Genomic DNA, 22741 nt, shown 5'->3' with positions numbered 1-22741 from the left:
TTGAACAAATTGAAATTATAATTTTTAAATGTGGATGCCAGAATTTAGTATAGAGGAAATTAATGATATTGAATTAATTGCAAAAAACGGGAATTAAAAATACCCAATAAACTTTTTTAAAGAAAATATAATTAATTAAAAGCTTAGATAAAGATTAAACAAGCTAATTTAAAATAATCACGCTCAAAATCTACCTACGGGTGTTTGTATTAAATTATTTAAATTATAAAAAATAATGTTACCGATAATAGTTATGTGACCAGTAACACTAACACTTTTTGCTATTTATATTCGGTTAATTTACATATTTTATACAAATTGATTTTTTTAGAAAATGTTTAGCCTGTTATTAGCATACATTGGTACAATCACGTTTTGATTTAACTAAAAAGAAGAATTATAATTAAATACGTATATGTGTTATCAGCCTTAAATTCATTATTTTTGAAACTGCAAGCGGAAAAACGGCCTGTAAATTCCAATAATACTACAAGTAATCGCTAAGACTATACATTAGGTATAGACGTATAGCTGCAAACTTCTTTAACCATGTTAATAAATGTTTTTTCATGCTATTCGTGTTTTATTATGTTAAATCATAATTACTTAATATGCTAAATAACAGATTGACATTGTATTATAATGTTATAGTACATACACGCGCGCACGCACACACACACGCACACATACACACTCACATTTATAATGCGTCACGTGAATAGTATAATTTATACTCTCTCCAGTATATAACAAATAAATACAAAAACAAAAACATGTATTGATATTTAAGGTAAAAAATGTAAATACGTTTTTAATTAAATATTATATATAATATATATATATATAATAATTGTATGTTATTCGATCGCATGGAAGTGTCGGTTTAACGATGACAATATTATTGTTATTACAATATGTGCTTCTATTTTACTTGGCGATTGGCGGCAGGCATGACCGACATTTGAGAAACGACATAATACTATTATATTAGTAAGTACGCCACACACGCACAATAATGTCATATCGATCCGCCGCTACAGGATAGGATTCGGTGATAAACCGACGGAGGCGGCGGCAGCAGCAGAATCAGTTGCTACGGGAAACAGGCGGTTATCGTGTCATAGCGCAGATGCGAAACTGCGCCCCCGTAGAACTACCGAAATAATATTATTCTTTGATAACCCGCAGAGGCCTCAACGACAGATTGTCCGCAGTGCGTATTTTAATTATTTTTTTTTTCTACTACAATATTACATCATAATTATACGTCGTTGTATAATTTGTCATCAATTATTATAGGTCATCCGAATTCTTCGTCCGCTACACCCGTCGCCGGCCCAACGATTCAACGTCTCAGCATACATCGACGTGCTACAACCGAGGCCAGCACACGCCATTAAACACACAGCCATCGTTGCAGGTAATTTGTCGTACGCGCCTGATACTGTTACTGTCCTGTATGCCTAAATAAACTCTAGTAAAATAATATTGTGGGTATACCTACGCTATTTTGGGTGCCACGGTGTATACGTGTACCGTTCTACTGTAAGCGCACAAGAGGGGTGGAGACGACGAGCTATAAAGTCAAATAACTATCTATATTATGTATCGTTAGAGGTTCGTCGAAGGGAGTGAGTAGGCATTTTGTGTGGAAGATTTTACGGAGCGGCAAATTTTTGGAGATTAATGTGCATTGATCGATAATTTTTATATATTATGTCGTGCTTCAAAAAATATTACGAATCAAACAGCATTTTTTTTTTTTTTTTTTTTTTTATACATTTTTACTTAATTAAATGTTCACGGCCGAAGCGAATAAATTACAAGCGTTTATAACCACTTGAGTTAAGTTAAATCATAACTGATATTATAATATGTTTAATGGTTTTAAATGAAATTATTTACCGTCACAAAGTTAAATTAACATCAATATACGTATAGATTTCAAATACAAAATATATATTTCATTTTATGATATTTGTAGGAAAATTAAAAATAACGTGTTAGAATTTCATAAAAAGTTAGTATCTTTTATGATATCTAAAAAGTATAATACGTTTGTATTACACTGTAAATAATAGATAATTTTTAATATAGTGAGAATAAAGTTTTTACTGTGCTTAAATATTTTAAAGATAGGTAACTTAAATTGTGACCTTAACTTTATGGGGTGGTAAATAGTTATACTTCCGTTCACGCGATGATTCTTAATGCGCAGCTGTGTCTCGTATGCTTATCTATACAATATAGGAAATAATCGAAGAAATACTTCCACTCTCCACCCACTAGACATCGACCTACATTTAAGTGTGCGCCTATGGTATATTTTATTAAATGTATTATTAATGTTTTGCTTCGGTTGGATTGGTATCATTCAGTACGACAATATTAGATTTCATAGATGGTTCATTAGTATAGAAATAGTGTACTTCACGCGATTTGTTACGTCTATACTATATACACTATACAGTCTACAGACGTAGCTGGTAAAATATTATTTATCTACTATTAACTAATATATTTTTGTATTTATAAATAGACAGCGTACAATGAGATGTCGATAAACCACTACTTCGTTAAAACAAAAATGTATTAAACTTATAATTAAATTTATACATGTTTTGTTAATTATTTATGTGGGTGTTTATTTAAAATATGATTTTAGTGTCTTTATTACTATTTGAAAGTGTTTATTTTTTAAACAACATTTATTTTAGTTTGTATGTTAGCGTGCGTGTCGAAAGAAAAAAAAATTGGATCAAAAGCTTTTTATTAATTTTTAATATATGTATATAAATGCGGTACACAAGTAAAAATAAATACATTCATATCATATTTACTTATTGTTACGGAATTTTTGATTATTTTTATTGTAATCATAAAAATTAATTAGACATTGTTTTATTAAAAATTGCTATCTACTCTTAAAAAAAATTAACCTAAAGGAATCGACTTCCTTGTCCATTACTTCTAAATACACTACGGTGAATATCAGTATATGTATGTATTACGATTGTGATTCTTAACGTAACTGTTGTAATACAGTAGAACTTCAATAATTATCCGAACCTCTTTTATACGAACCCTTTATTAATCAATTACAATTAACGTATCCGAACGTTGAAAATCGTTGAAGCTCTCGTATAGTCGTATCGATAATTTTGTCAAAAAAATATAATAAACATAACATGTTCCTATGTATCTAATGTATTTTTAATAATGTAATGTATGTAATTTTAATAAAATAATAATAATCAATAAATATGCAATATAAAATATTTAACTATGTTTTAAAAATTTGTTTATTGTGTTTTTTTTTTTTGTATTTCCAATACCCGAACTTTTGCGTGTCCGAACTATAGATGAGGTCCCATTAAGTTCGAATAATCGAGATTTTACTATATTTCCAATTTTAACAAGTTATAATAATTATCGACGTCTTACTGTACTTGCTGTTTATTGTTAATTAGTAATATACTAAATGCTCAAATACTGTACAATGAAATGCACGTATCTAAGTATAATTTTTATTCGTTATCTAGTAGTTTGGTAGAAATAAATTTTTTTTTTCATACAGTTATCATAAAAACGAATAAAATCTAAAAAATATATTTATATTATAACATAATATTTTTCTTATATGAAGAAGGTTTCGAATTACAACACATTAAAAAATAATAAAATTATAATACTTACTTAGACTCTAAGTAAATTAAATAGACATTAGTTGAATTCTTATTACTTATGTTGATCAATACGCCTATTAAATTTTATCTTTGGTAATTGAATTTGGTTAAAACGGAAATGATAATATATTCGCTTATTTCTATATATGTATTTATTGTACAACACAACTTTTTTATTATTTCACGTTTAAATTTCTTAAATTGAAATTTTAGTCATGAATACAATTAATAATGAAGATATATTGTGAACAAATACTTAAAAAAATCAATAGACACAATATATTGATTATTAATTAAAGCATTTAAAAAGATACAAGAAAATACAAAATTTAGTATAAGTAGATACCTACAATTAAAAAATATAGTTTAAGTAATCAAAATTTATATGTTATATATTATAAAATAAAAATTTGTTATTTTGTATAACTACTGTTTAAATAATAGCTATTAAGGAACCTTTATAATTGAATTATTATTGTACAACCAAATGACTTTAAAGTTGCTAAAGCTGTAAGTCCATTTAATTAGTTTTAAAACGATTTAAGTCATATCAGTACCTATTTAGCTAACTATATAAAAACAAAATAGAAAAATAACATATAACACAAAAAAAAAAAAAATTATTCTTAAAAAATCGTAACATTGAAGGTTAAATAAAGATGATATAAGCATTAGTATACCTAAATAAACAAATTTGTAATTTCGTGGAATAATTCTATATTTCTATGTGTTATCTTTTGGTGAACTTATATCCTCGAAAATTTTCCAAATGTAATGCTTAATTTATTTCCAGTAAATAAAAATAATGACTATCGACTTACAAAAATGTTTCACAGCATAAAATATACTTTAAATTAAAATAATATTACCTCATACGAGTATACTTAACTAAATTTAAAAAGTATAATAATTTTATATTTTTATAAATACCTATAAGATCGGGTTATGTATCATATGGTAGGCGCACATTATGGATAGAAAATAATACGTAAAATATGATATCAAGGATTACCTAAGTGGCTAAATACAATATTCTAAAAATAGAATATATACAATATATATACCTATAGCTATATTTCTAAATATTAATAAATTCGAATTTTATAATTTTATAATTTTTGAAATATTTAAACCTACCTCATACATGAGTAGACATCAGATATTATATTATAAAATACATTTTAGTGATTTTCTACTATAATATGCAAATTCTAAAGAAGTATACATTATGATAAAATGTATACACTCGTAGCATTATATATTATTATGTAACGATAAAATTGATTTGATGTATAATTTATTTGTTAATGTAAAATCTAATATAAAACTGCGATAGTCGGTCAAAAAGGTTTTAAGACATATTAAATTTAGTAAAAATATTAATGTAGTTGTGGCAGATTTTACTGTGAATTTTCTATTTGTTGTTATATCTATAATGGTATAAATATTATGTATTACTTTTTTACTTCAATAAATTCGCATAAATATACAATTTTTCAATTTTAAATTTATTTAAAATTTAACAACGGTTAAATTGAACAATATATTATCATGCATTACATTTCAGGCATAGACTTGAAAAATTATACATTAGGCGCATGAAACAAATTAATTAATTAGGTAATATTAACGTATAAAGATTTATGTACAAAAATTAATATTTACTGTTTATCTATTTAATTATCTATATAATAGTTCATTTTTAGTAAAGTATTTGAATTTTGTTAATATTTATATTACAATTTATCACAATTTATCTATTATTAGTTTTAAATTAATTTTCAATATCAAATATAAGTAGGTATGAAAAAAAAAATTCTTAATAAATGAGCATTTTTAAATAGTTTATTTGTAAATATTTAAAATGTCATATATATTATATCTTGATGTCTAGTAGGTATCTAATAAATTATAGTGATAAAATCTATATGCAATACACGTAAATATATATTACAATACTATCACATTTCTTTAGACACAAATAAATAAAATGTTTGATGAAATACTATGCTTATTAATGTAATGATTACTTTTTAAATAGTGATATATTGTATTATATTATTGTATGTACGATAGTACTGTCGCTGGACCATTAATCATGCCTGGTATTGTATCAAAGTCCGATAAAACGGCCGAGGACAAAAACGCCGTCACTCATGTTTTCCGCAGAGTAAGGATTTCCTTGGCTCGAGAACCATCTAACCTCTCAAATGAAGAGATCATGCAACATCCCGAAATGTATAGGTTAATGAATTTCCTTGAAAGTATGCCGGTAGAAGAGCGAATTCTTGAATTTTCTGCTCTAACTCCCGAAGAAGAACAAGAATACTTGACACAAAAAAGAATTCGCGAAACCGAAGAAGCTCGTAGACTTCGTGAAATGGAAGAAGATCGCAAGAATTACTTGAACCGATTCTTTCGTTAAGATATCTTTTAAATCATAAAAGTAAGTTTGGTTGATAACATATAAAAATTGTATCTATAATAAATAAATATTAGATAATTAAATTTAAAATTGTAGACTACTTATGCATTTTAATAGATTTTTTTTAAATATATTTACCTAAAAAATTTAATCGAAAATACATTATAAATTTTTAACTAAAAAAAATAGTTGTTAATGAAAATACAAAAAATTATTTAAATTTACCTATTTTCGATATTTAATTAATTTTTAATAGGTACTTAAAAAATTAAAAATAGTATTCAACAATAATTTTATATTTTTAAATAATTTATTAAATGATAAATATTTTATTATAATGTAACGAGAAATTTGATTTTTATGGTACATAGGTTTTTTAGGTTAAATTTATGTAAAAAATTAAAATTTAAAAAGATTAATCGAGTAATAAATTAAATAAATTCAAGTATAATTTATATATTAGTTTTTTATTTTTAAGTAAAATATGTGAATTTTTTTATAATTTGTCGAAATTATTATACTAATTATATTTATTATATTTAAACTTTAAAGTACGATATTCTTTGAACTAATCAAATCTTTCAAAATAGTTCTGTGTTAAGACTAGACAATAGGTTTATGCTATTCCAAATGTCTTAGGTACTGTTAAAAATAATAATAATAAAGTAATGAACCAATTAAAATAATTAAGGGGTTTAATGCTTACGTTGTATAACTATTTCAACTTTTAAGTTCTTAATAAGTTGAAGCTCATTAAAATACTTTTTAAAATATGACATATCGATTATTTAAGGTTTCGTATGATAACCAAATACTTTTAAATTTTTTGGAAATATTATTATTGAGTTGGTGAGTTAAAAAATTAAAAATAAAGTATTGACTTAATTTTAGTTAAAAATATTGATCGTTAATTTGGTTATTAAAAATGTATTATTAAAAATATAAGAAAGTTATGGTTTTTTCCAAAATTATAAAAAATTTATGTTCGATTTGATGTGATTTTTAGATTCCAGCAACGACCTATTCATACCTACTTACCCAGGAGTAATCTACTTCGTGAATCATAACTGTGTTTTTTTATTTAATTATTATTGTAACTTTTTTTTTTAAATTAAATTAAACATTTATAAAATAGTAAATTATTAGGTAATAAATATTAGCAATATCATATTATATTCCTTTTTTTTTTCATCAACTATTAGGTATAACTTATTTAAAATGTAAATTGTTCATTATAAACTTTCGGTATGGTGGATATTGTGCATATATTCTGGGAAGTAGGAATAATACTCAAGTGTATAATATCAATTCATACTACCATACCACATCTTATTTCTAATATATTTAATAAATATTAAAAACAATTAAAATTGAGACCTTACTTTATTTAACCTTGTTAATGCTACTTATGTTAAACATTTTTAAAATATTCCTAAAAATTATTTATTAAATAACTATTAAGGAACGTATTTTATATTGACTTAAACTAATAACACCAAGTTGATTGACTTTAAAGTAAGCAAAATAACAAACTTTGGAATTTCGTTACATTTTTTTTTTTTTTTGAGGTATTTCAAGTACAATAAATTAATAATTAAATAGTATTCGATAAAAATTAAACCTTTCTAGATTCATCAGGATTATTCATAATTGTCTGGAAAATTACTGAAATATTCCAAAATTGACTTTTTATATTGTATGTCATTTATATAATTTATGTTTAAATGCCAATCTTAAAATATCTAGCACAATACATAAAAAATGTGTATTATTTCCTTCTGTGAGAATAATGGACACATTTTTCAATGTAATATAATATTCACAGTATTATGTTATCCGCTAAAAAATATGAAATTTTTCAAAGGTTACGCGTGACCTCTCATCATGTGATTTATTAATTTTCTCTCCTTGTACTCATAAAATTTTTGTAGAACTATAAATAACCACATAAATCATAAATTTGAAAAGTTGTAATATCGCAATTAAAAAAATATATGTGTATATTATACATAATATACATTGTGTTCAAAATGAACGTGTTTTAATTAAATTTTCTATTCAAAACTAAATAATAAATATTACTCATGATAATATATTGTTCTATAATATAGTACAAGAAAAAGTTGAAAAGTTTATAATATGATGTAAATACTATTAAAGTAAAATATAAAAAACATTTTTACACATAACTACAATTATAATTTTATTTAAATAATTATAATATACAGTTAATCCTTTATAATTTATATTGAATATTTGTAAATTTTTTTTTTTTTTTTTTAATTTTACGTGATTGAATTTAATACATTTAACAAATGATTGTTGATGAACATTGTTATGTTTTTATAATTAAATTCTATGGATATATATTTTTATCCAATGCCAATTAGTGATTACAGTCTACAGATGAAGCAGTTTAGTATTCATATTTCGTATGAAAAAAAAAATAATTGTATCTCTGTAGCTCTTTTAGAAAGTTGTACTTTTATATGTAAAATGATACAGTTTAATGTAAAGAGATATACAGACCGTCATACCAGCAATACAATATAAAAAAATAGTAGGTATACAATACTATGAATAATTTATTTCACAATAAAAATATGTCATTATACCTACTCATTGATATTTTGTACATAAAGAGTCATTACTCATCATATACCTATTTCTAAAAATAAACGAGTATATTAGTTAACATAATCTTAATTTTTTTCATAAATTTTAGTTATTTATAAGCTACTATGTTGTTTTTTTGTAGCGTCATTGTTTGCTAATATTATGGTAGTAAGTTTAGAAAATTAATACTTTTTTCTTGGTTTGTTGCGTTTAATATTTTGGTCATGTATAGCAATGTAGATTCTATATTTTAATAAATGTAATTACAGTTCAATTACTTTAATGCTGTGTACATTTGCTTTATAAATATGCCTGCGTACTTCTATTTTGCACGTAAAAAATAATTAAACCTGTTATTGTTCAATAGATACCTACAAAAATTAAAATTTATACATACCTGTCTCATAAAGGTTCGTGATTATCAACTTTTCAAAATTCCAAAGATCTATCATGACGGAATGACAGTTTGCATTACGTTAAAACAGGCAGGACCACGTCGCCCAAAAATAACCTATCGCTTTTCGTCCAAATATTTAAAAACTATTTTTCTTTTTCGCCCAAAAATAGTATAGCATTTTTTGACCACAATTTTAAACACACTCTGTAAAACACTTACTTTAAATTATTTATGTCCATTATAAACAATGCTGGATTAAACAATTGCGAGTCCCTAAGCAATTAAAATGTTAGGCCCCTACAAAGTTATTTTTTACTTACATACTTACATCTTTAACTTTACTATTCAATACTTAAAATAAACGGCTTTAATAAAAACTAACTAATAAACTAATATAAATGAATAAAATTATATTTATTAAATTCTTTCATTTACAATTAAAATTAATTTATTATTTTATTATTTCTATTTTTTTTTTTTTTTTTTTTTTTATTAAACTGTAAAAAAAAAACTTAAAATAAATTATTATTTTTAATTAAAAAAAAACATTTGATTTTCAAATATTAACTCTTCTTAATTTTTTTGCAGTAAACTCTTCGAGAATATTTTTGAAATCTGTTCTTTGTAAAATAATATTATCTGTAATCATAATAGCAAGTGAATTTAAACGTTCTTAGATTATTGAAGATCGATGAAAATTTTTAACAATTTCAACTTCGAAAAAGTTTATTACCCAGTACCATTAAAATTTATTATTCTTATTTATACAAATAATTATTAGCAGTGGCGCCGAAGTAAAAAAAAATATGTAGGACAAACATTTAAAATAAACTTCCACCCACCACACATGCGGTTGTTTAAGCTACCAAAATATATTTACTCTATTTTATATGAAAGACAATTTTCCTACATTAACATAGTGTTTGGCGCCACTGATTATTAGGAATCGCTCACTTGGTCGATTAGATAGCAAAGCACGACGGTTATGTAATTATTTAAATTACCGTCATCATTGTTTCCGCCAGATTATATAATATAATCAATATTACCTATTTACCACGACGACAAAATCCTCAAAATAATTTTTTTCTTTATTACTACATACCTACAACTTAATATTTTTATTTTATATTGACTTTTGTTTCTAAATTCGTGATAAAATATAGGTATTATAAAATAAATAAAAATAGGATTTTTCGTTATCACATGGCTCCTTAAATGAATTAGGCCCTAAGGCGGGCGCTTACTCTACTTAATGGATAATACAGCACTGATTATAAATTTATGTCTAAAATACTTCACTCAATATCTTATAAAGGTACTAACAGGCCATACTAACATTTAAAAAACTATAAGTATATGAGATAGACTTATCTGGTACGGTCCGCTTATTATTACATGACATACTATAAAGTCATAAAGATAAGATAATAATAATAATAATAATTGTATATAAGCTTAATAATATTTGACAACTAGACAAACTATTCCAGTGCAGTTGTAAAAGTGTAGTTTGACTTCTTTCTATAGAGACGAATCTTCAGAAATTGGTAAGTGAATACAGTATACATTTAGTTTGGTATTTTTAAATCCTGATGAAGTAGCAAATTGTCTTGTTGAAGACCTACTATCTGACTGTTTGATTTATTCAAATATTTATTTTTTATTTTAATTCATAATATTCTTAACTTAAATCCATTATATTTTATTCTTAACACATTAATGTAATAAATAATAAATATTTACTTATGTACATATACAATTACATTTTTAGAGAGTAATAAAAGCCGCCTCCTTGTGGCACTCTCTGAGTAATGTTTAATGACTTTATAAAACTAATTTACACAAATTAATAATTAAGTATTTCCCAAACAAAGTATGTATTATAAAAATGTGGTAAAAAAGTGCTATGCATTTTTTGGCGAAAGGAGACATGGGCGAAAAGAGTCCTGCCCCACTAAACATGTTACCTAATTATTTCCTGATTATAAGTTTTTGAAAATTTTATTTAATTCTCAATCAAATACAAATAACTTTTTGACATTTTTAACTTGCAAACTTTGCTCATATAGTAGTAGAATTTTATAACTTCAAATAATTATTTTAAACACTTAAATGGCTAAATTATAAATAAAATAAAATATGCACATATAATTAAATAAGGATTTAGAATTGTTAAAGAAACTTATTGTTATGAAAATGTTAACTGATTATAATGGAAAACACATTTTAACGGAATTTTAATGACTCGAATCGATTCCATAATCATAGCTAATATAATTTAATTAGTATTATATATATTTTTTTTACTATGCTGTATTGGTTCACTACTTATGTGAAAATTAATCTTTATTGTTTTTACTAAAAAACATAAAATAAAAAAATAAATGTTTTTATTTAAACATTATGTATATTACTTACTATGTAAGTAATATACATATATTATGTATATTACTTACTCTCCGTAATTGTAAAACATAAATTAAATTCAAAATGGTTTATTATATTATTCAAATTTAAATTATTTTATCTATTTTATTAATTCCTAAAGTCTTGATAGGTAGTAGCTTATAATTTGAAAAATAGTATAATATTAATATCATTAAAAATTACTATAGAAATATTAAAGCTAAATAATGCTGAAAATGTATAATCGATTATTAATCATTTTTTAAAATATTATAGGTATTAATAATTTATGTTATTGAGTATAATAGGAGTAGAATTCTAAAGCATTTCAGCATTTTCTAATAATTTTAATAGAAAAAGAAATACAGATAAAAAGTAGCATAGTGGTAATAATAAAATTATTATAATTTATAACCAAAATACAGTGGAACTTCAATAAGTCGAAATTCAAGGGAAATACATTTTTTTCGACTTATTAAGGTTTTCAACTTACTATGGTTTTCGAGTTATCAGGGTTTAAAAAAAAAAATCGACTTTAAAGAGTATTTAAATTTATTAAGATATTTTATTTTTGTTAGTTACAATAGGTATACAAAAAATAATTTAAGATATAACTTTGAGTTAGATTATTTCTTATAATATTGTCAATAGTATTTTTTATCACATTTAAATCATAATATACTTTATGGTCCACATCACTAGAATTCGGTAAATGTTCTAAGAAATGTAAGAGCAGTTTTTGAATATTTTACTGAAACATGAGATACTGGCTAAAATGATTCTTCATACCATTTTTTTTAAAAATTTCAAATCAATCGTTAGTGGCTTTGAATTTTTCGTGGCCTAATGATTTTGCAATTTTTTTTGCTTTTTCTTTTAGAATAAAACTTCCGATATGGGCGATATTAATAAGTGATAAATAATATATATAATATATATATTATTTATCACTTATATAACTGGCAAATAAAATTAAAATATAATCATAAAATCCAACAATAATTAATCGTCTATATTTTAAACGCGGAATTTTCGAGTTATTTAAAGTTTTTTTTTTTTCGAATAATCGAGGATTTTGTAAGGGAATTAAATTTATTTCAAATTGAGGTTCAACTTACAGGTTTTACTGTACCTAGCTATAATGTTGTTTTTACATCATAGTTTTCAAATACAACAATATTTATGTAGAATGTTTTAAATATTTTTAATTTGTACTATTTTTGCTAATATTCATTCAAAATCAGATTAATTATATAGTTTTCATAGATTGTAGTTTATTAATAGAGGTTAAAAATAAAAAAATAAAATAAATAACAAATTCATCTATAAATCTGTTTTAATAATAAACAATAGCCTATTTTAGCAGTTCGACGCATAACTTAAAGAATAAATTGGTTAGAACATTATTATCAGTATAATTACTACATAATACATAACCAAATTTATTTTTCGTTACTGTTTTTACATATTAAATTAATATTTAGAACATATTATTTATATATCAGAGCAAATATTTTAAGATTATTAAGTTATAAAATAGTTTTTTTTAGTGTTTTAAAGTCTATGACTTAGTTATTAAACAAACAGTTTCCAAGTGATGTCTTTTAACTTCATCTAAAAAATTTAGATTCTAAATTATATACCAACACTTATTTCATTGTTACCTAAATAATATTTATTTTTTTTAATCCAGTTACATAGGTCTGACTGTCTGAATTACCGTCAGTGAACTTACTTATTTCACAAGTTATCTATGCGATCCTTAATTTTCTTAGTTCGTACAAAAATGTACTTATTGTTTTAGTTAAAAGATTGTAAATAACTTATTTGAATTGGAAAAATATATGTAGGTAGTAGGTACTTAAACTTAATTATTTCGTGAAACTCGATATGCGCTTGTACTATAAATATTACATAATATATATGCGATTAACGCTATTCATTGCATGTTATAACAATTATGTGTATGTATAAGACAAGTATAAATATGTAATTAATAGCATTTCAAAGTTTTTAAACTATAAATTACGGTAATTACCGATTAAAAATCACAATTAATTATCAAAACTTAGTTTTTTTTAATTATTTTATCCTACTATTATAGGTTAAAATACCTTTAAAACAATATCTAAATTAGCATAATCAAACATGTATTTTATAATATAGAAATGTATCTCTTAAAAATAATTAGTTATAGTAATTTTATTATAATTGTATGTAGGTATGAAATAAAGAATACAAGTAGGTATACAAATAGAAGATAAAAAATGAGTCAAATAGTTACCGAATTTAAAGATTGTTCTAAATTTTATAATGAATATTTAATGTAATAATATTTTAATATAAGCGTATAACACTATTCATTTTAAATATTGAATAACTACAACCATATATTTCGTATTGTTTTATTGAACTTTTGCAAATATTGTACATTTTACTATACACGATGAAATTTTTAAAATATCTTGATTAATTTTAAGCTATTATTATCTATACTATAAGCATGTTTGCATTGTTTTGCGGTATACAAGTTAATAACAATTTAAAGTAATACTAGTGGTAAATTCAACTACTTTTATGGAAATAAGAAAAATACATAATACTTAGTAATTAGGAGTACGGCTAATAGACCATTTCCACTCAGAATTGTTTTTCGTATACAATGATTAATCATTGAATTTAAATCCAACATATCCTAACAGTGAACAAATCGATATAAATTATACAGCAATGAACAAAACGATACCCACTTGCTCTGCTTTTTTAATTTTATTTTTCCCCAAATATTTTTTTAATTACTTGGATTTTTTTAATTTTAATCCCATAAAACACCAAATATATTCAATTTTCTACAAAAAGCCACCTTTAAGTTGCAAAATGTTAACCGCTCCTAAATATGACGACAACCACAAAAAAGAAACATATATCTTTATTATCTTAAAGACTTAAATTATTAAAATTCAAAAATAGTAGTGTAATATAATATTGAATATACTTCACTCAAATAGCTAGTTACTAGTAAGTACTTAGTAAGAGAGCTCATACACTCATTAACAATTCATGTTTTTTATTTCATACTCAGAATCAGAATATTTTTGAACGTATTTCAAATGATTAGTTATAGACGTTATAGTTAATAACTTTATAATTCAAAGTACTTTAAAGTACGTATAATTTATGATTTATTAGTTATACCATAATGTATTTAAAGTTAGATAATCAAACAGCAAACCCCTTTATCAACCGCTGATGCTCCGTAAAATGTTGATTAACTGCTTCATTTATTTAAACTTTAAATATTTTAAATTAACTATACTCATTCAAAATTTTTATTTTTATACATCAAAATACTCCAAAATATAATAAGTTAAAAATATATATATGGTTTTTTTGTTGAAAATTTTCATTTGAAAATTGAAATTCAAATGAAGTACAAGAAAATATTTTCAAAAAATGTTAATATTTTTCAAAATGACAAGTATTCTGTAGTAAAAATATCATTCAGCTTCAAAGATGTATATTTTTTTCTTTTTTGTTATATCAAACTATTATCAATCATTTTACAAACTATTTAATCTTTATAAATACCATCTACTTATGCACATTAAAATCGCGATTAAACGTTATTATTATTATTATTATTGTTATTGAATATAGGTTCATATATGTGCATGTTCGTTATTCCCTCTTTGTTGTTTATTATATGAAACATATATAGTATATATACTATGTACACTCACATAAAAATTATTCAAAGTGACGCACAATAAATCTGTCGCGTTTAAATTGATTGTAACACAATCAATTTTATTATTCAGCCATTAAAATAGTGTGTGTTTATGAAATAGGTTCACCTTAATTTTTCTTAGTTGCTAAAATCCACTAATCATAAATATTTTATTTTAATAAATACTGTTTACTTTGAGTAAAAGATACGTTTGAAATTTCTTTATAGATCAATGTTAAATACGATTAAGCATATTTTAAAACCAAAAACATTCATGCTGTGGATTTTATTATTCGTAGTAATAATATGGACTTACACATATAATTCGTTGACTACATTCGATTTGATTCTCAGTGAACCACGTACATCCATCTTAGACTACGGTAAGTGCTAAATTACTATCCAATTAATATTATATAATATGTTGTGAGACATAAATTAAAAATTCAAACAAATTACGGGTTGCATTATGAAACATTTTACAGAACTTATTTCACACAGATAAATTAATCTTTTAAATTCCAAATAGGCATATATTCAAACATAAAAATAAAATTTATTATTTAAATCAATTGTAAACATATCGAAGTATTGATAAGATTTTATTGTTAATTTGTTTATAGACGTGAAATAATATTATAGAACCTAATGTATATTGTAATTATATTAAAAGTTATTGTAGTAAACTTTTCAATTTACATAAATATCTATTGTGTTAAAGTTCTCAACTTATTCAGAATACAGTATATGGCCCTTATAAATTAAAGTTGTTTCTAGATTAAACCAACACAAAAATACTTGCTGTGATATATTTTTTCAATAATTAACATAATATGATAATTATTTTCGTTTGCTATAGATTATATTTTTTATTAAATAATATCAGTTGTTATAAGATTTGATTGACCAATTTAAACTGTTGAAAATTTAAAATAAATATTTTTTTAATACTAAATTATAGTAGCATTTAAAACTGACGACACTAAGACAGTAAAATTTTATAAAAAAAAGTGATGTAAGAAATTTAAAAATTGGAAATAAATGTATAATTTAGATTTATAAAATCTCTAACACCGTTCTATTTTTCATATATTTTTGAATTTATAATAAGATGAATAACTAATAGTAAAAAAAAAATAATAATAATAAAAATGGATTAGTACATTATAGTTTTAAATTAAAGGGCTTTTACGAGAACTTAAATTTTTTAGAAAATTCAACAGTCGTTACGTAACATCCGTAACTAAATATTGTTACTTCTCTCCCGTTAAAGAACTTGAATAAATAATTATTCATTTAAAATTGTATATTTAATATATAAAGGATAAACCAACATTAATTAATTATTGTTATTTGTTTTAGATAATTCGGGATATTTAATTAACACATCAGGATGTCGAATCCCAGAGATGTATTTGAAAGGATCTGAAGTAGTAAAATATATCAATCCAAACATAAGACTAAATTGCAAAACGACATGGAATTATACTTTGCCATTAATTACCTCAAACTTAACATCTCTAATATTGAATATGAGTGCATGGGCTACTTTAAATATCAGTGAGAAAGATACAAATTTCAAATGTTATTATACTCCAGTAGAAAGATCAGCATATGAAAGCCATCAAGATGCTAAAGAATATAACGATAATAACGTGAAGTAAGAGTAATTTTCTATTTTAAGATTATTAATATAAAAGGTAATCTATAAGCATGCTCACCTTCATTTTTTTTTTATTAAACAATGAATTTATCAAAATTCTTTTTTTTTTGGAATTTTCAAATACTTATATTATATATCCATTTTTTTTTTAAAATTTGAATGAATAGTCTTTAATCATTAAAATAAATACTTAAAATATTTTCCTTAAAAATACTATTACAAAAGTATAAAATTAGCATAATATTGAATTTAGTTTTAACTAAATTTACTACTTCTTATATTTTGACCATTTTAAAAATCAAATTATAAATAATAATTAATTAATATTAATTACTAAAACAGTCAGGTCACTATATTATAGCCTCCATGTTTCCCAAAACTATTATCGTGGATCTATTATCTTTAATAGACAAAGTTAAAAAAAACTACTAATTTTAATTTTAATACGCTAACATTTTCAAAAAATTATCTCTTTTATAAATTTTATTAAAAACTATAAAAAGGGGTTGTCATTCGAAAAAACAATTTTTTTCTTAAGTAGGTAGTACAATAAAATCTTTAGAATTTAAAAATATAGTTTTTATATGTAATTGAAAATTCTAAAATTTATATTTTGAATAACTGCATAGCTGAAAGAAAGGAAGATAAATCATGCTTAATGAATCACTCGGTATATACCTATTTACTAGTACTAGGGTCAATTTCATGTTATTTTTTAACCTTAGTAGAACAGAATATTTAACATTTGATATAACTAAAAAAAGCTCGAAATTCACGGATATTTTAAACTTACATAATGCATCAGCAAACAAATATACAAACAAATGATTTTTGCCTCAAATATAAATTAATATATTTAAAACAAGGTGTTTAGTAATTGAAATTTCTTAAAAAATAAGATATCAGAAATTTTTAAATTGTATATTTAATTTTTAATTTATTATACAGTACTTAACCATATATAATTTAAGATAGGAAATCTATTTAAAAAATAAAATTTAACTGAAAAATTACACTAATTTTTTTATAAGGATTTTAAATATAATTTTTCAACATTCAATTTGTCTTTAAAATAACTATTACTATTTACTAAAGTCATTAAAAGTTCAATATTTATAAATTCATAAAAATTATAAAATGTTCAATTATTTTAGTTAATTATTGGAAATTTAATAAAAGCTTTCTAGTAGTATTAATTTATACTGTAATGAAAGAAACTCTAAGAAACATCATAAAAATAAATAAACATATATTTTTTTTATAGACTTTTAATTTCAAATTTTAATAAAAAGTATACCATTTTACGTCTATAACTCTATAATCATATTTTACACACCGACTCACCCATAAACATCACATAACATTCAAAATTTAATTAATCTTCTATAAACGATTCCGGTTCCGCTTAGTCAACCATATTATCATTCTAAACCTCTCAATAAAGGACTGAAATCAAATAGGTAGTATCTCCAGAAACTCATCTAGACGATTAGCTCACCAATGGTGCAGAGATTTTATGTAAAAAAATTAATACAAGTCAAAAAAATGTATCACCGTTGAATGACTACTTTTTATCAGCTATTTACGGGTAATTAGCACCGTTCCGTTAATACGTTTTTCATAAAAAAATAACAATAATTAATTCAACACATAAAAAATGATAAAACAGAAAACAGAAAACTATCTGAATCACTAACGAACCAACTGAACAAAATAGTAGAATTAATACATCAAAAATCCTAATCTTAATCTTTTAGGTTAAAGAATTTGCCACACAAAACTCATTTTAAATTTAGTGGTAGGAAACACCATACATTTAATGATATAACATATTATATTATGTTATCATATAAGATACTGCAATAAAAAAATAAAAAAACTATAATTTATTTATATTTTATAATCTTATTATCTTTACTTATAATACAATATTATGTGTATAATTGTGAATTTATTTATTTTTTAAACAGACTTGGCGAGAAAATATATTTTGTAAACAATATAACAGTTCCAGACGAAATGGTTGAAGTAGTATGTACTTTAAATTCAAATATAATTTACAAATATTATCATATATTCATACGCCCAACTTCATCTGTAATCAATCGAAAAGACGGAGATGTAAGTGTATTAGTTTTGGGTTTAGATTCAGTATCTCGTATGAACTTTCATCGTCACATGCCAAAAACCAGTGCATTCCTATCTAAAATTGGCACTGTAGAAATGTTAGGTTATAATAAAGTTGAGGATAACACGTTTCCAAATGTAATTCCTGTACTAAGCGGAATGTCAATAGAAGAGTTGAAAATAAGTTGTTGGCCTAAATATGAAGACTTTTTTGACAAGTGTCATTTTGTTTGGAATGATTATAAAAATGCTAATTTTAGCACATCTTTTGTAGAGGATAGTCCTATAATTGGAATGTTCAATTATTTAAAATCTGGATTTTTAAAAAAACCCACAGACTATTATTTAAGACCTATCATGTTACAGGCTGAAAAAAACTTAGGACACGAAACTATTGGAAACACAATAGGTTGTATTGGCCCTCAGTTGGGTATGACCATGTTGCTTGATTATGCTTTTAAAATTGCATTATCTTTGACTAATCACTTATACATGAATGTATTTTGGACGACGAGCCTAACGCACGATTACCTAGAGTATCCGAAATTTGGTGACGATGATTTAAGGAATTTTTTTGATGTGTTTAATAAATCTGGTGAACTTAACAAAACGGTTGTCGTACTAATGAGTGATCACGGAATAAGGTGGGGATCCTTTAGAGACACTTACCAGGGTAGTTTAGAAGATAAACTACCCATGTTGAAATTCATCATACCAGAATGGTTTCAAAATATGTATCCCAGCGCAATGAAAAATTTGAAAAAAAACACAATTCGCCTTACAACACCGTATGATTTACACGAGACGCTATTGGAGTTCATCAACACAAAACAGCTTGATGACAATTCAATTGAGAGACGAACGAAAATGAATAAAAATAAAAATAAAAGAGGTACAAGTCTGTTTCTTGAGATTCCAGAAAATAAAACTTGCGAAACAGCTGGAATACCCAAAAACTATTGTGCGTGCCACGAAAAGAGGATGGAATTATCGGTAGACGATTTAAACGTCGTTGAAGCGGCAAAAATATTAATGCTATATGTAAATTCAAAATTATCGATGTATACACTTTGCGCATATCTAACGCTGTATGAGATCCATAAAGCGTCTGTAGAAATGGGAAAACATAACTCTTCAGTGAAAGATTACGAGATACAAGTAACTACGGTTCCTGGATATGCAAAATTCGAAGCAACATTAAGGCAACATAACGGTAATTTTAAAATGGTAGGTTCAGTAAGTAGATTAAATGTATATGGTAATCAAAGTATTTGTGTAAATGATGCTAAAATTAAGTTATTATGTTATTGTATACATTAAACTCAATCAAAAACTTTTAAGTCATAATATGCCAAATTCATATCACTATAACAATATACTCGTAATATGAACCATAAATAGGTATCTTGTAATAATAATTAGACAAACAAAAAAAAAAAAAACAATTTTTCTAATGGAATTTGTTTTGTAATGTGATATTTTTTAATTTTATATGAAATATTTTATTAGAATTTTATAGTTTTTAATGTGAAAAGATTTTTTCTTTTGATTTGTAATTATTTTTGTTGTTGAATAATACCAAATTATATATGTATTATAGTTTACACTATTTACATACATCACAAATATCAGTTTGATATTAAAAAAAAATAAAAGTATTTTTTTTCAATAAATATTTGTATACGCATATTTTAATAAGAATCAAACGTGTTATAATCTGTTGAAAAAATAATAAATATGGTTATATGTATAATAGCTTATAGTTTGATCGATTTGTTCATTAATTTATTCATACTTTAAATTGAAACAGAGAGGTGATATGTATGCCATAATAAACAGCTAATGTTGCTGTATCAAAAACCCATTAAAATAAAGTGGCTGGGTTAAATACTATGAGATTATGATGATTAGACTAGATTAATCAATAATAATATAATTAATGATAGATTACTTGCAATAGTCATAACAAACACAGACCATCAACATGAGAAAAAATTCCCTATAAGTTTTGATCATAAAACTTGTGAACTCGTGGTACCAATTTTAATTATTGCAGTTTAACTTACTATAATCGCTAACAAAATTTCATAATTAACTAGATTCTAAGTAAGTTTTCAATGATGTTTTATTATTATAATGACACATTTTTATACAATCTAATATTGGAAAATAATTACATACTGCTAAATTACTGAGAAATACTAGATATACAGATTTTACAGAAATAGGTATTTTATTTTATTTTATACGAATATATACATACCACTCATACAGATATGCAGGAAGCTATAAAACGAAATTACCAATACTTGAATTATTATCATAATTTATTTTTTATTTTTGTTATTGAAATAAAATAAAAGTGGAAAACTACTTGTTACTGTAAGTACTGTTAAAAAATAATTATGAAATAATGGTTCGTAAATCTAGAATACTTTATATTCCGATAGGAATTAATAATCATGATTTAAAATTCTGATAGGTATTTAATAATAATGATTTGAAAAAGAACTCGTCCATTTTTCGGCTATAATTATAACATTATTAAAATTACAAGTTATAGTAGCAAAAAATATGAAAAAATTATAGAATTTCGTATTTATGTCAAAGGTAATAAAACCATACTATACTATAATTTGTGTAATTGAACTATATTTTATTTTAAAATATTGATAAATTATATTAATATTTACCTACTATTTAGTCTACTCAAGAAATATTTCATCATTAAAATCGAATTAATTTTGCATATTTTAGAACACTATTATAATTAGGATATAGATTTATAAGTCTTTGTATATTTTTGTTTGGTTTATCTATGATATTTTAATTGCTAAGTCAGCATTTTTGAGACTTAATTACAAAGATTATAATTTAAGACGTTATAAGTAATTTTAAATATTTAGGTTCAATGGAGAAAATCAGTTGTAAATTATGTAGTAGCTCGAAACCATGAAATCTATTTTATGTTTGAATACATACAAACAAATAGTATAGTAATTATTTTCAAATATTTAAACTTATAACAATAAATGATACATTATCAATACACGTACTTATCTTGCATAATACGTAGAATCATTTCAATAATTTTAAATAAAATCAATATAATACCTAATTGGTTTTATAGTTTTAATATTTGTTCCAATCGCCGACCCACGAACAATGGTAATCAGTAGCATTAGATTCTGATATTTCTGGTAAAATTTGCAATGGAATATTCTCTGAAATCAATTCAACTTCCTCTGTGATTTGAGAAATCAAAACGATTTCACTAGTACTGGTTTTGTCGCTCTCGATATCACAGGATCGTCTTGAACATTTTCCAATCGGAAAAATTTCATTCGTTACAGTAAATTTGTATAGGCCATAAAAACAAATAATAATTATTATAATGGTGTACGCGTACAAAAAATTTACCATAAGAAACAAAATGGGTGATTTTAATGGCGGAGACAAATCAGTGTTATTTTTAATATTTTCGTTCGAAACCTGGTGGTAAAACGTAAGTACTTACACTAATTTATTTTATAATTCTAAAATCGTAATCAATACTCACTGAAACATTATTAAAATTATCACTGTATACATATCGGTATAGTGGAATGTATTTCATAAAAAGCATAAAAATAATGAAAAACATTACAGCTACAATTGTAAATGATTGAAGTATATTAATTTTATTATTCAT

The 22741-nt window shown here is 23.7% G+C and overlaps 3 protein-coding genes across 4 annotated transcripts; 2 read left to right on the top strand and 1 right to left on the bottom strand.

The window, feature by feature from the left end:
* Window positions 1–1108: 1108 nt before the first annotated feature.
* LOC112592186 lies at window positions 1109–7257 on the top strand. Its single transcript, XM_025336192.1, has 4 exons — window positions 1109–1213; window positions 1300–1420; window positions 5763–6132; window positions 7118–7257. Exon 3 carries the CDS (start codon window positions 5785–5787, stop codon window positions 6109–6111), a length of 327 nt encoding a protein of 108 aa, XP_025191977.1. The 5' UTR covers window positions 1109–1213; window positions 1300–1420; window positions 5763–5784; the 3' UTR covers window positions 6112–6132; window positions 7118–7257.
* Window positions 7258–8414: 1157 nt separating this feature from the next.
* On the top strand, window positions 8415–20473 carry LOC112592180. Of its 2 annotated transcripts, none has more exons than XM_025336183.1 (4): window positions 8415–8671; window positions 15489–15643; window positions 16623–16920; window positions 18894–20473. In XM_025336183.1, exons 2-4 carry the CDS (start codon window positions 15493–15495, stop codon window positions 20368–20370), a joined length of 1926 nt encoding a protein of 641 aa, XP_025191968.1. In that variant the 5' UTR covers window positions 8415–8671; window positions 15489–15492; the 3' UTR covers window positions 20371–20473. The 2 variants fall into 2 exon arrangements, with proteins under 2 accessions (XP_025191968.1, XP_025191967.1); XM_025336182.1 differs by lacking the exon at window positions 8415–8671 and adding an exon at window positions 10586–10674.
* A 1709-nt stretch (window positions 20474–22182) lies between these two features.
* Window positions 22183–22741, bottom strand: LOC112592182. The gene is made up of 2 exons (XM_025336185.1): window positions 22610–22741; window positions 22183–22542 (listed from the first exon to the last, which is right to left on the bottom strand). The coding sequence occupies exons 1-2, from the start codon at window positions 22739–22741 to the stop codon at window positions 22183–22185; spliced, it is 492 nt and encodes a 163-aa protein (XP_025191970.1).

This window comes from Melanaphis sacchari, unplaced genomic scaffold (assembly GCF_002803265.2).
Source record: "Melanaphis sacchari strain LSU unplaced genomic scaffold, SCAv2.0 Contig15_pilon_pilon, whole genome shotgun sequence".
Taxonomy (NCBI): domain Eukaryota; kingdom Metazoa; phylum Arthropoda; class Insecta; order Hemiptera; family Aphididae; genus Melanaphis; species Melanaphis sacchari.
This window is presented reverse-complemented; position numbering and strand designations above follow the sequence as displayed.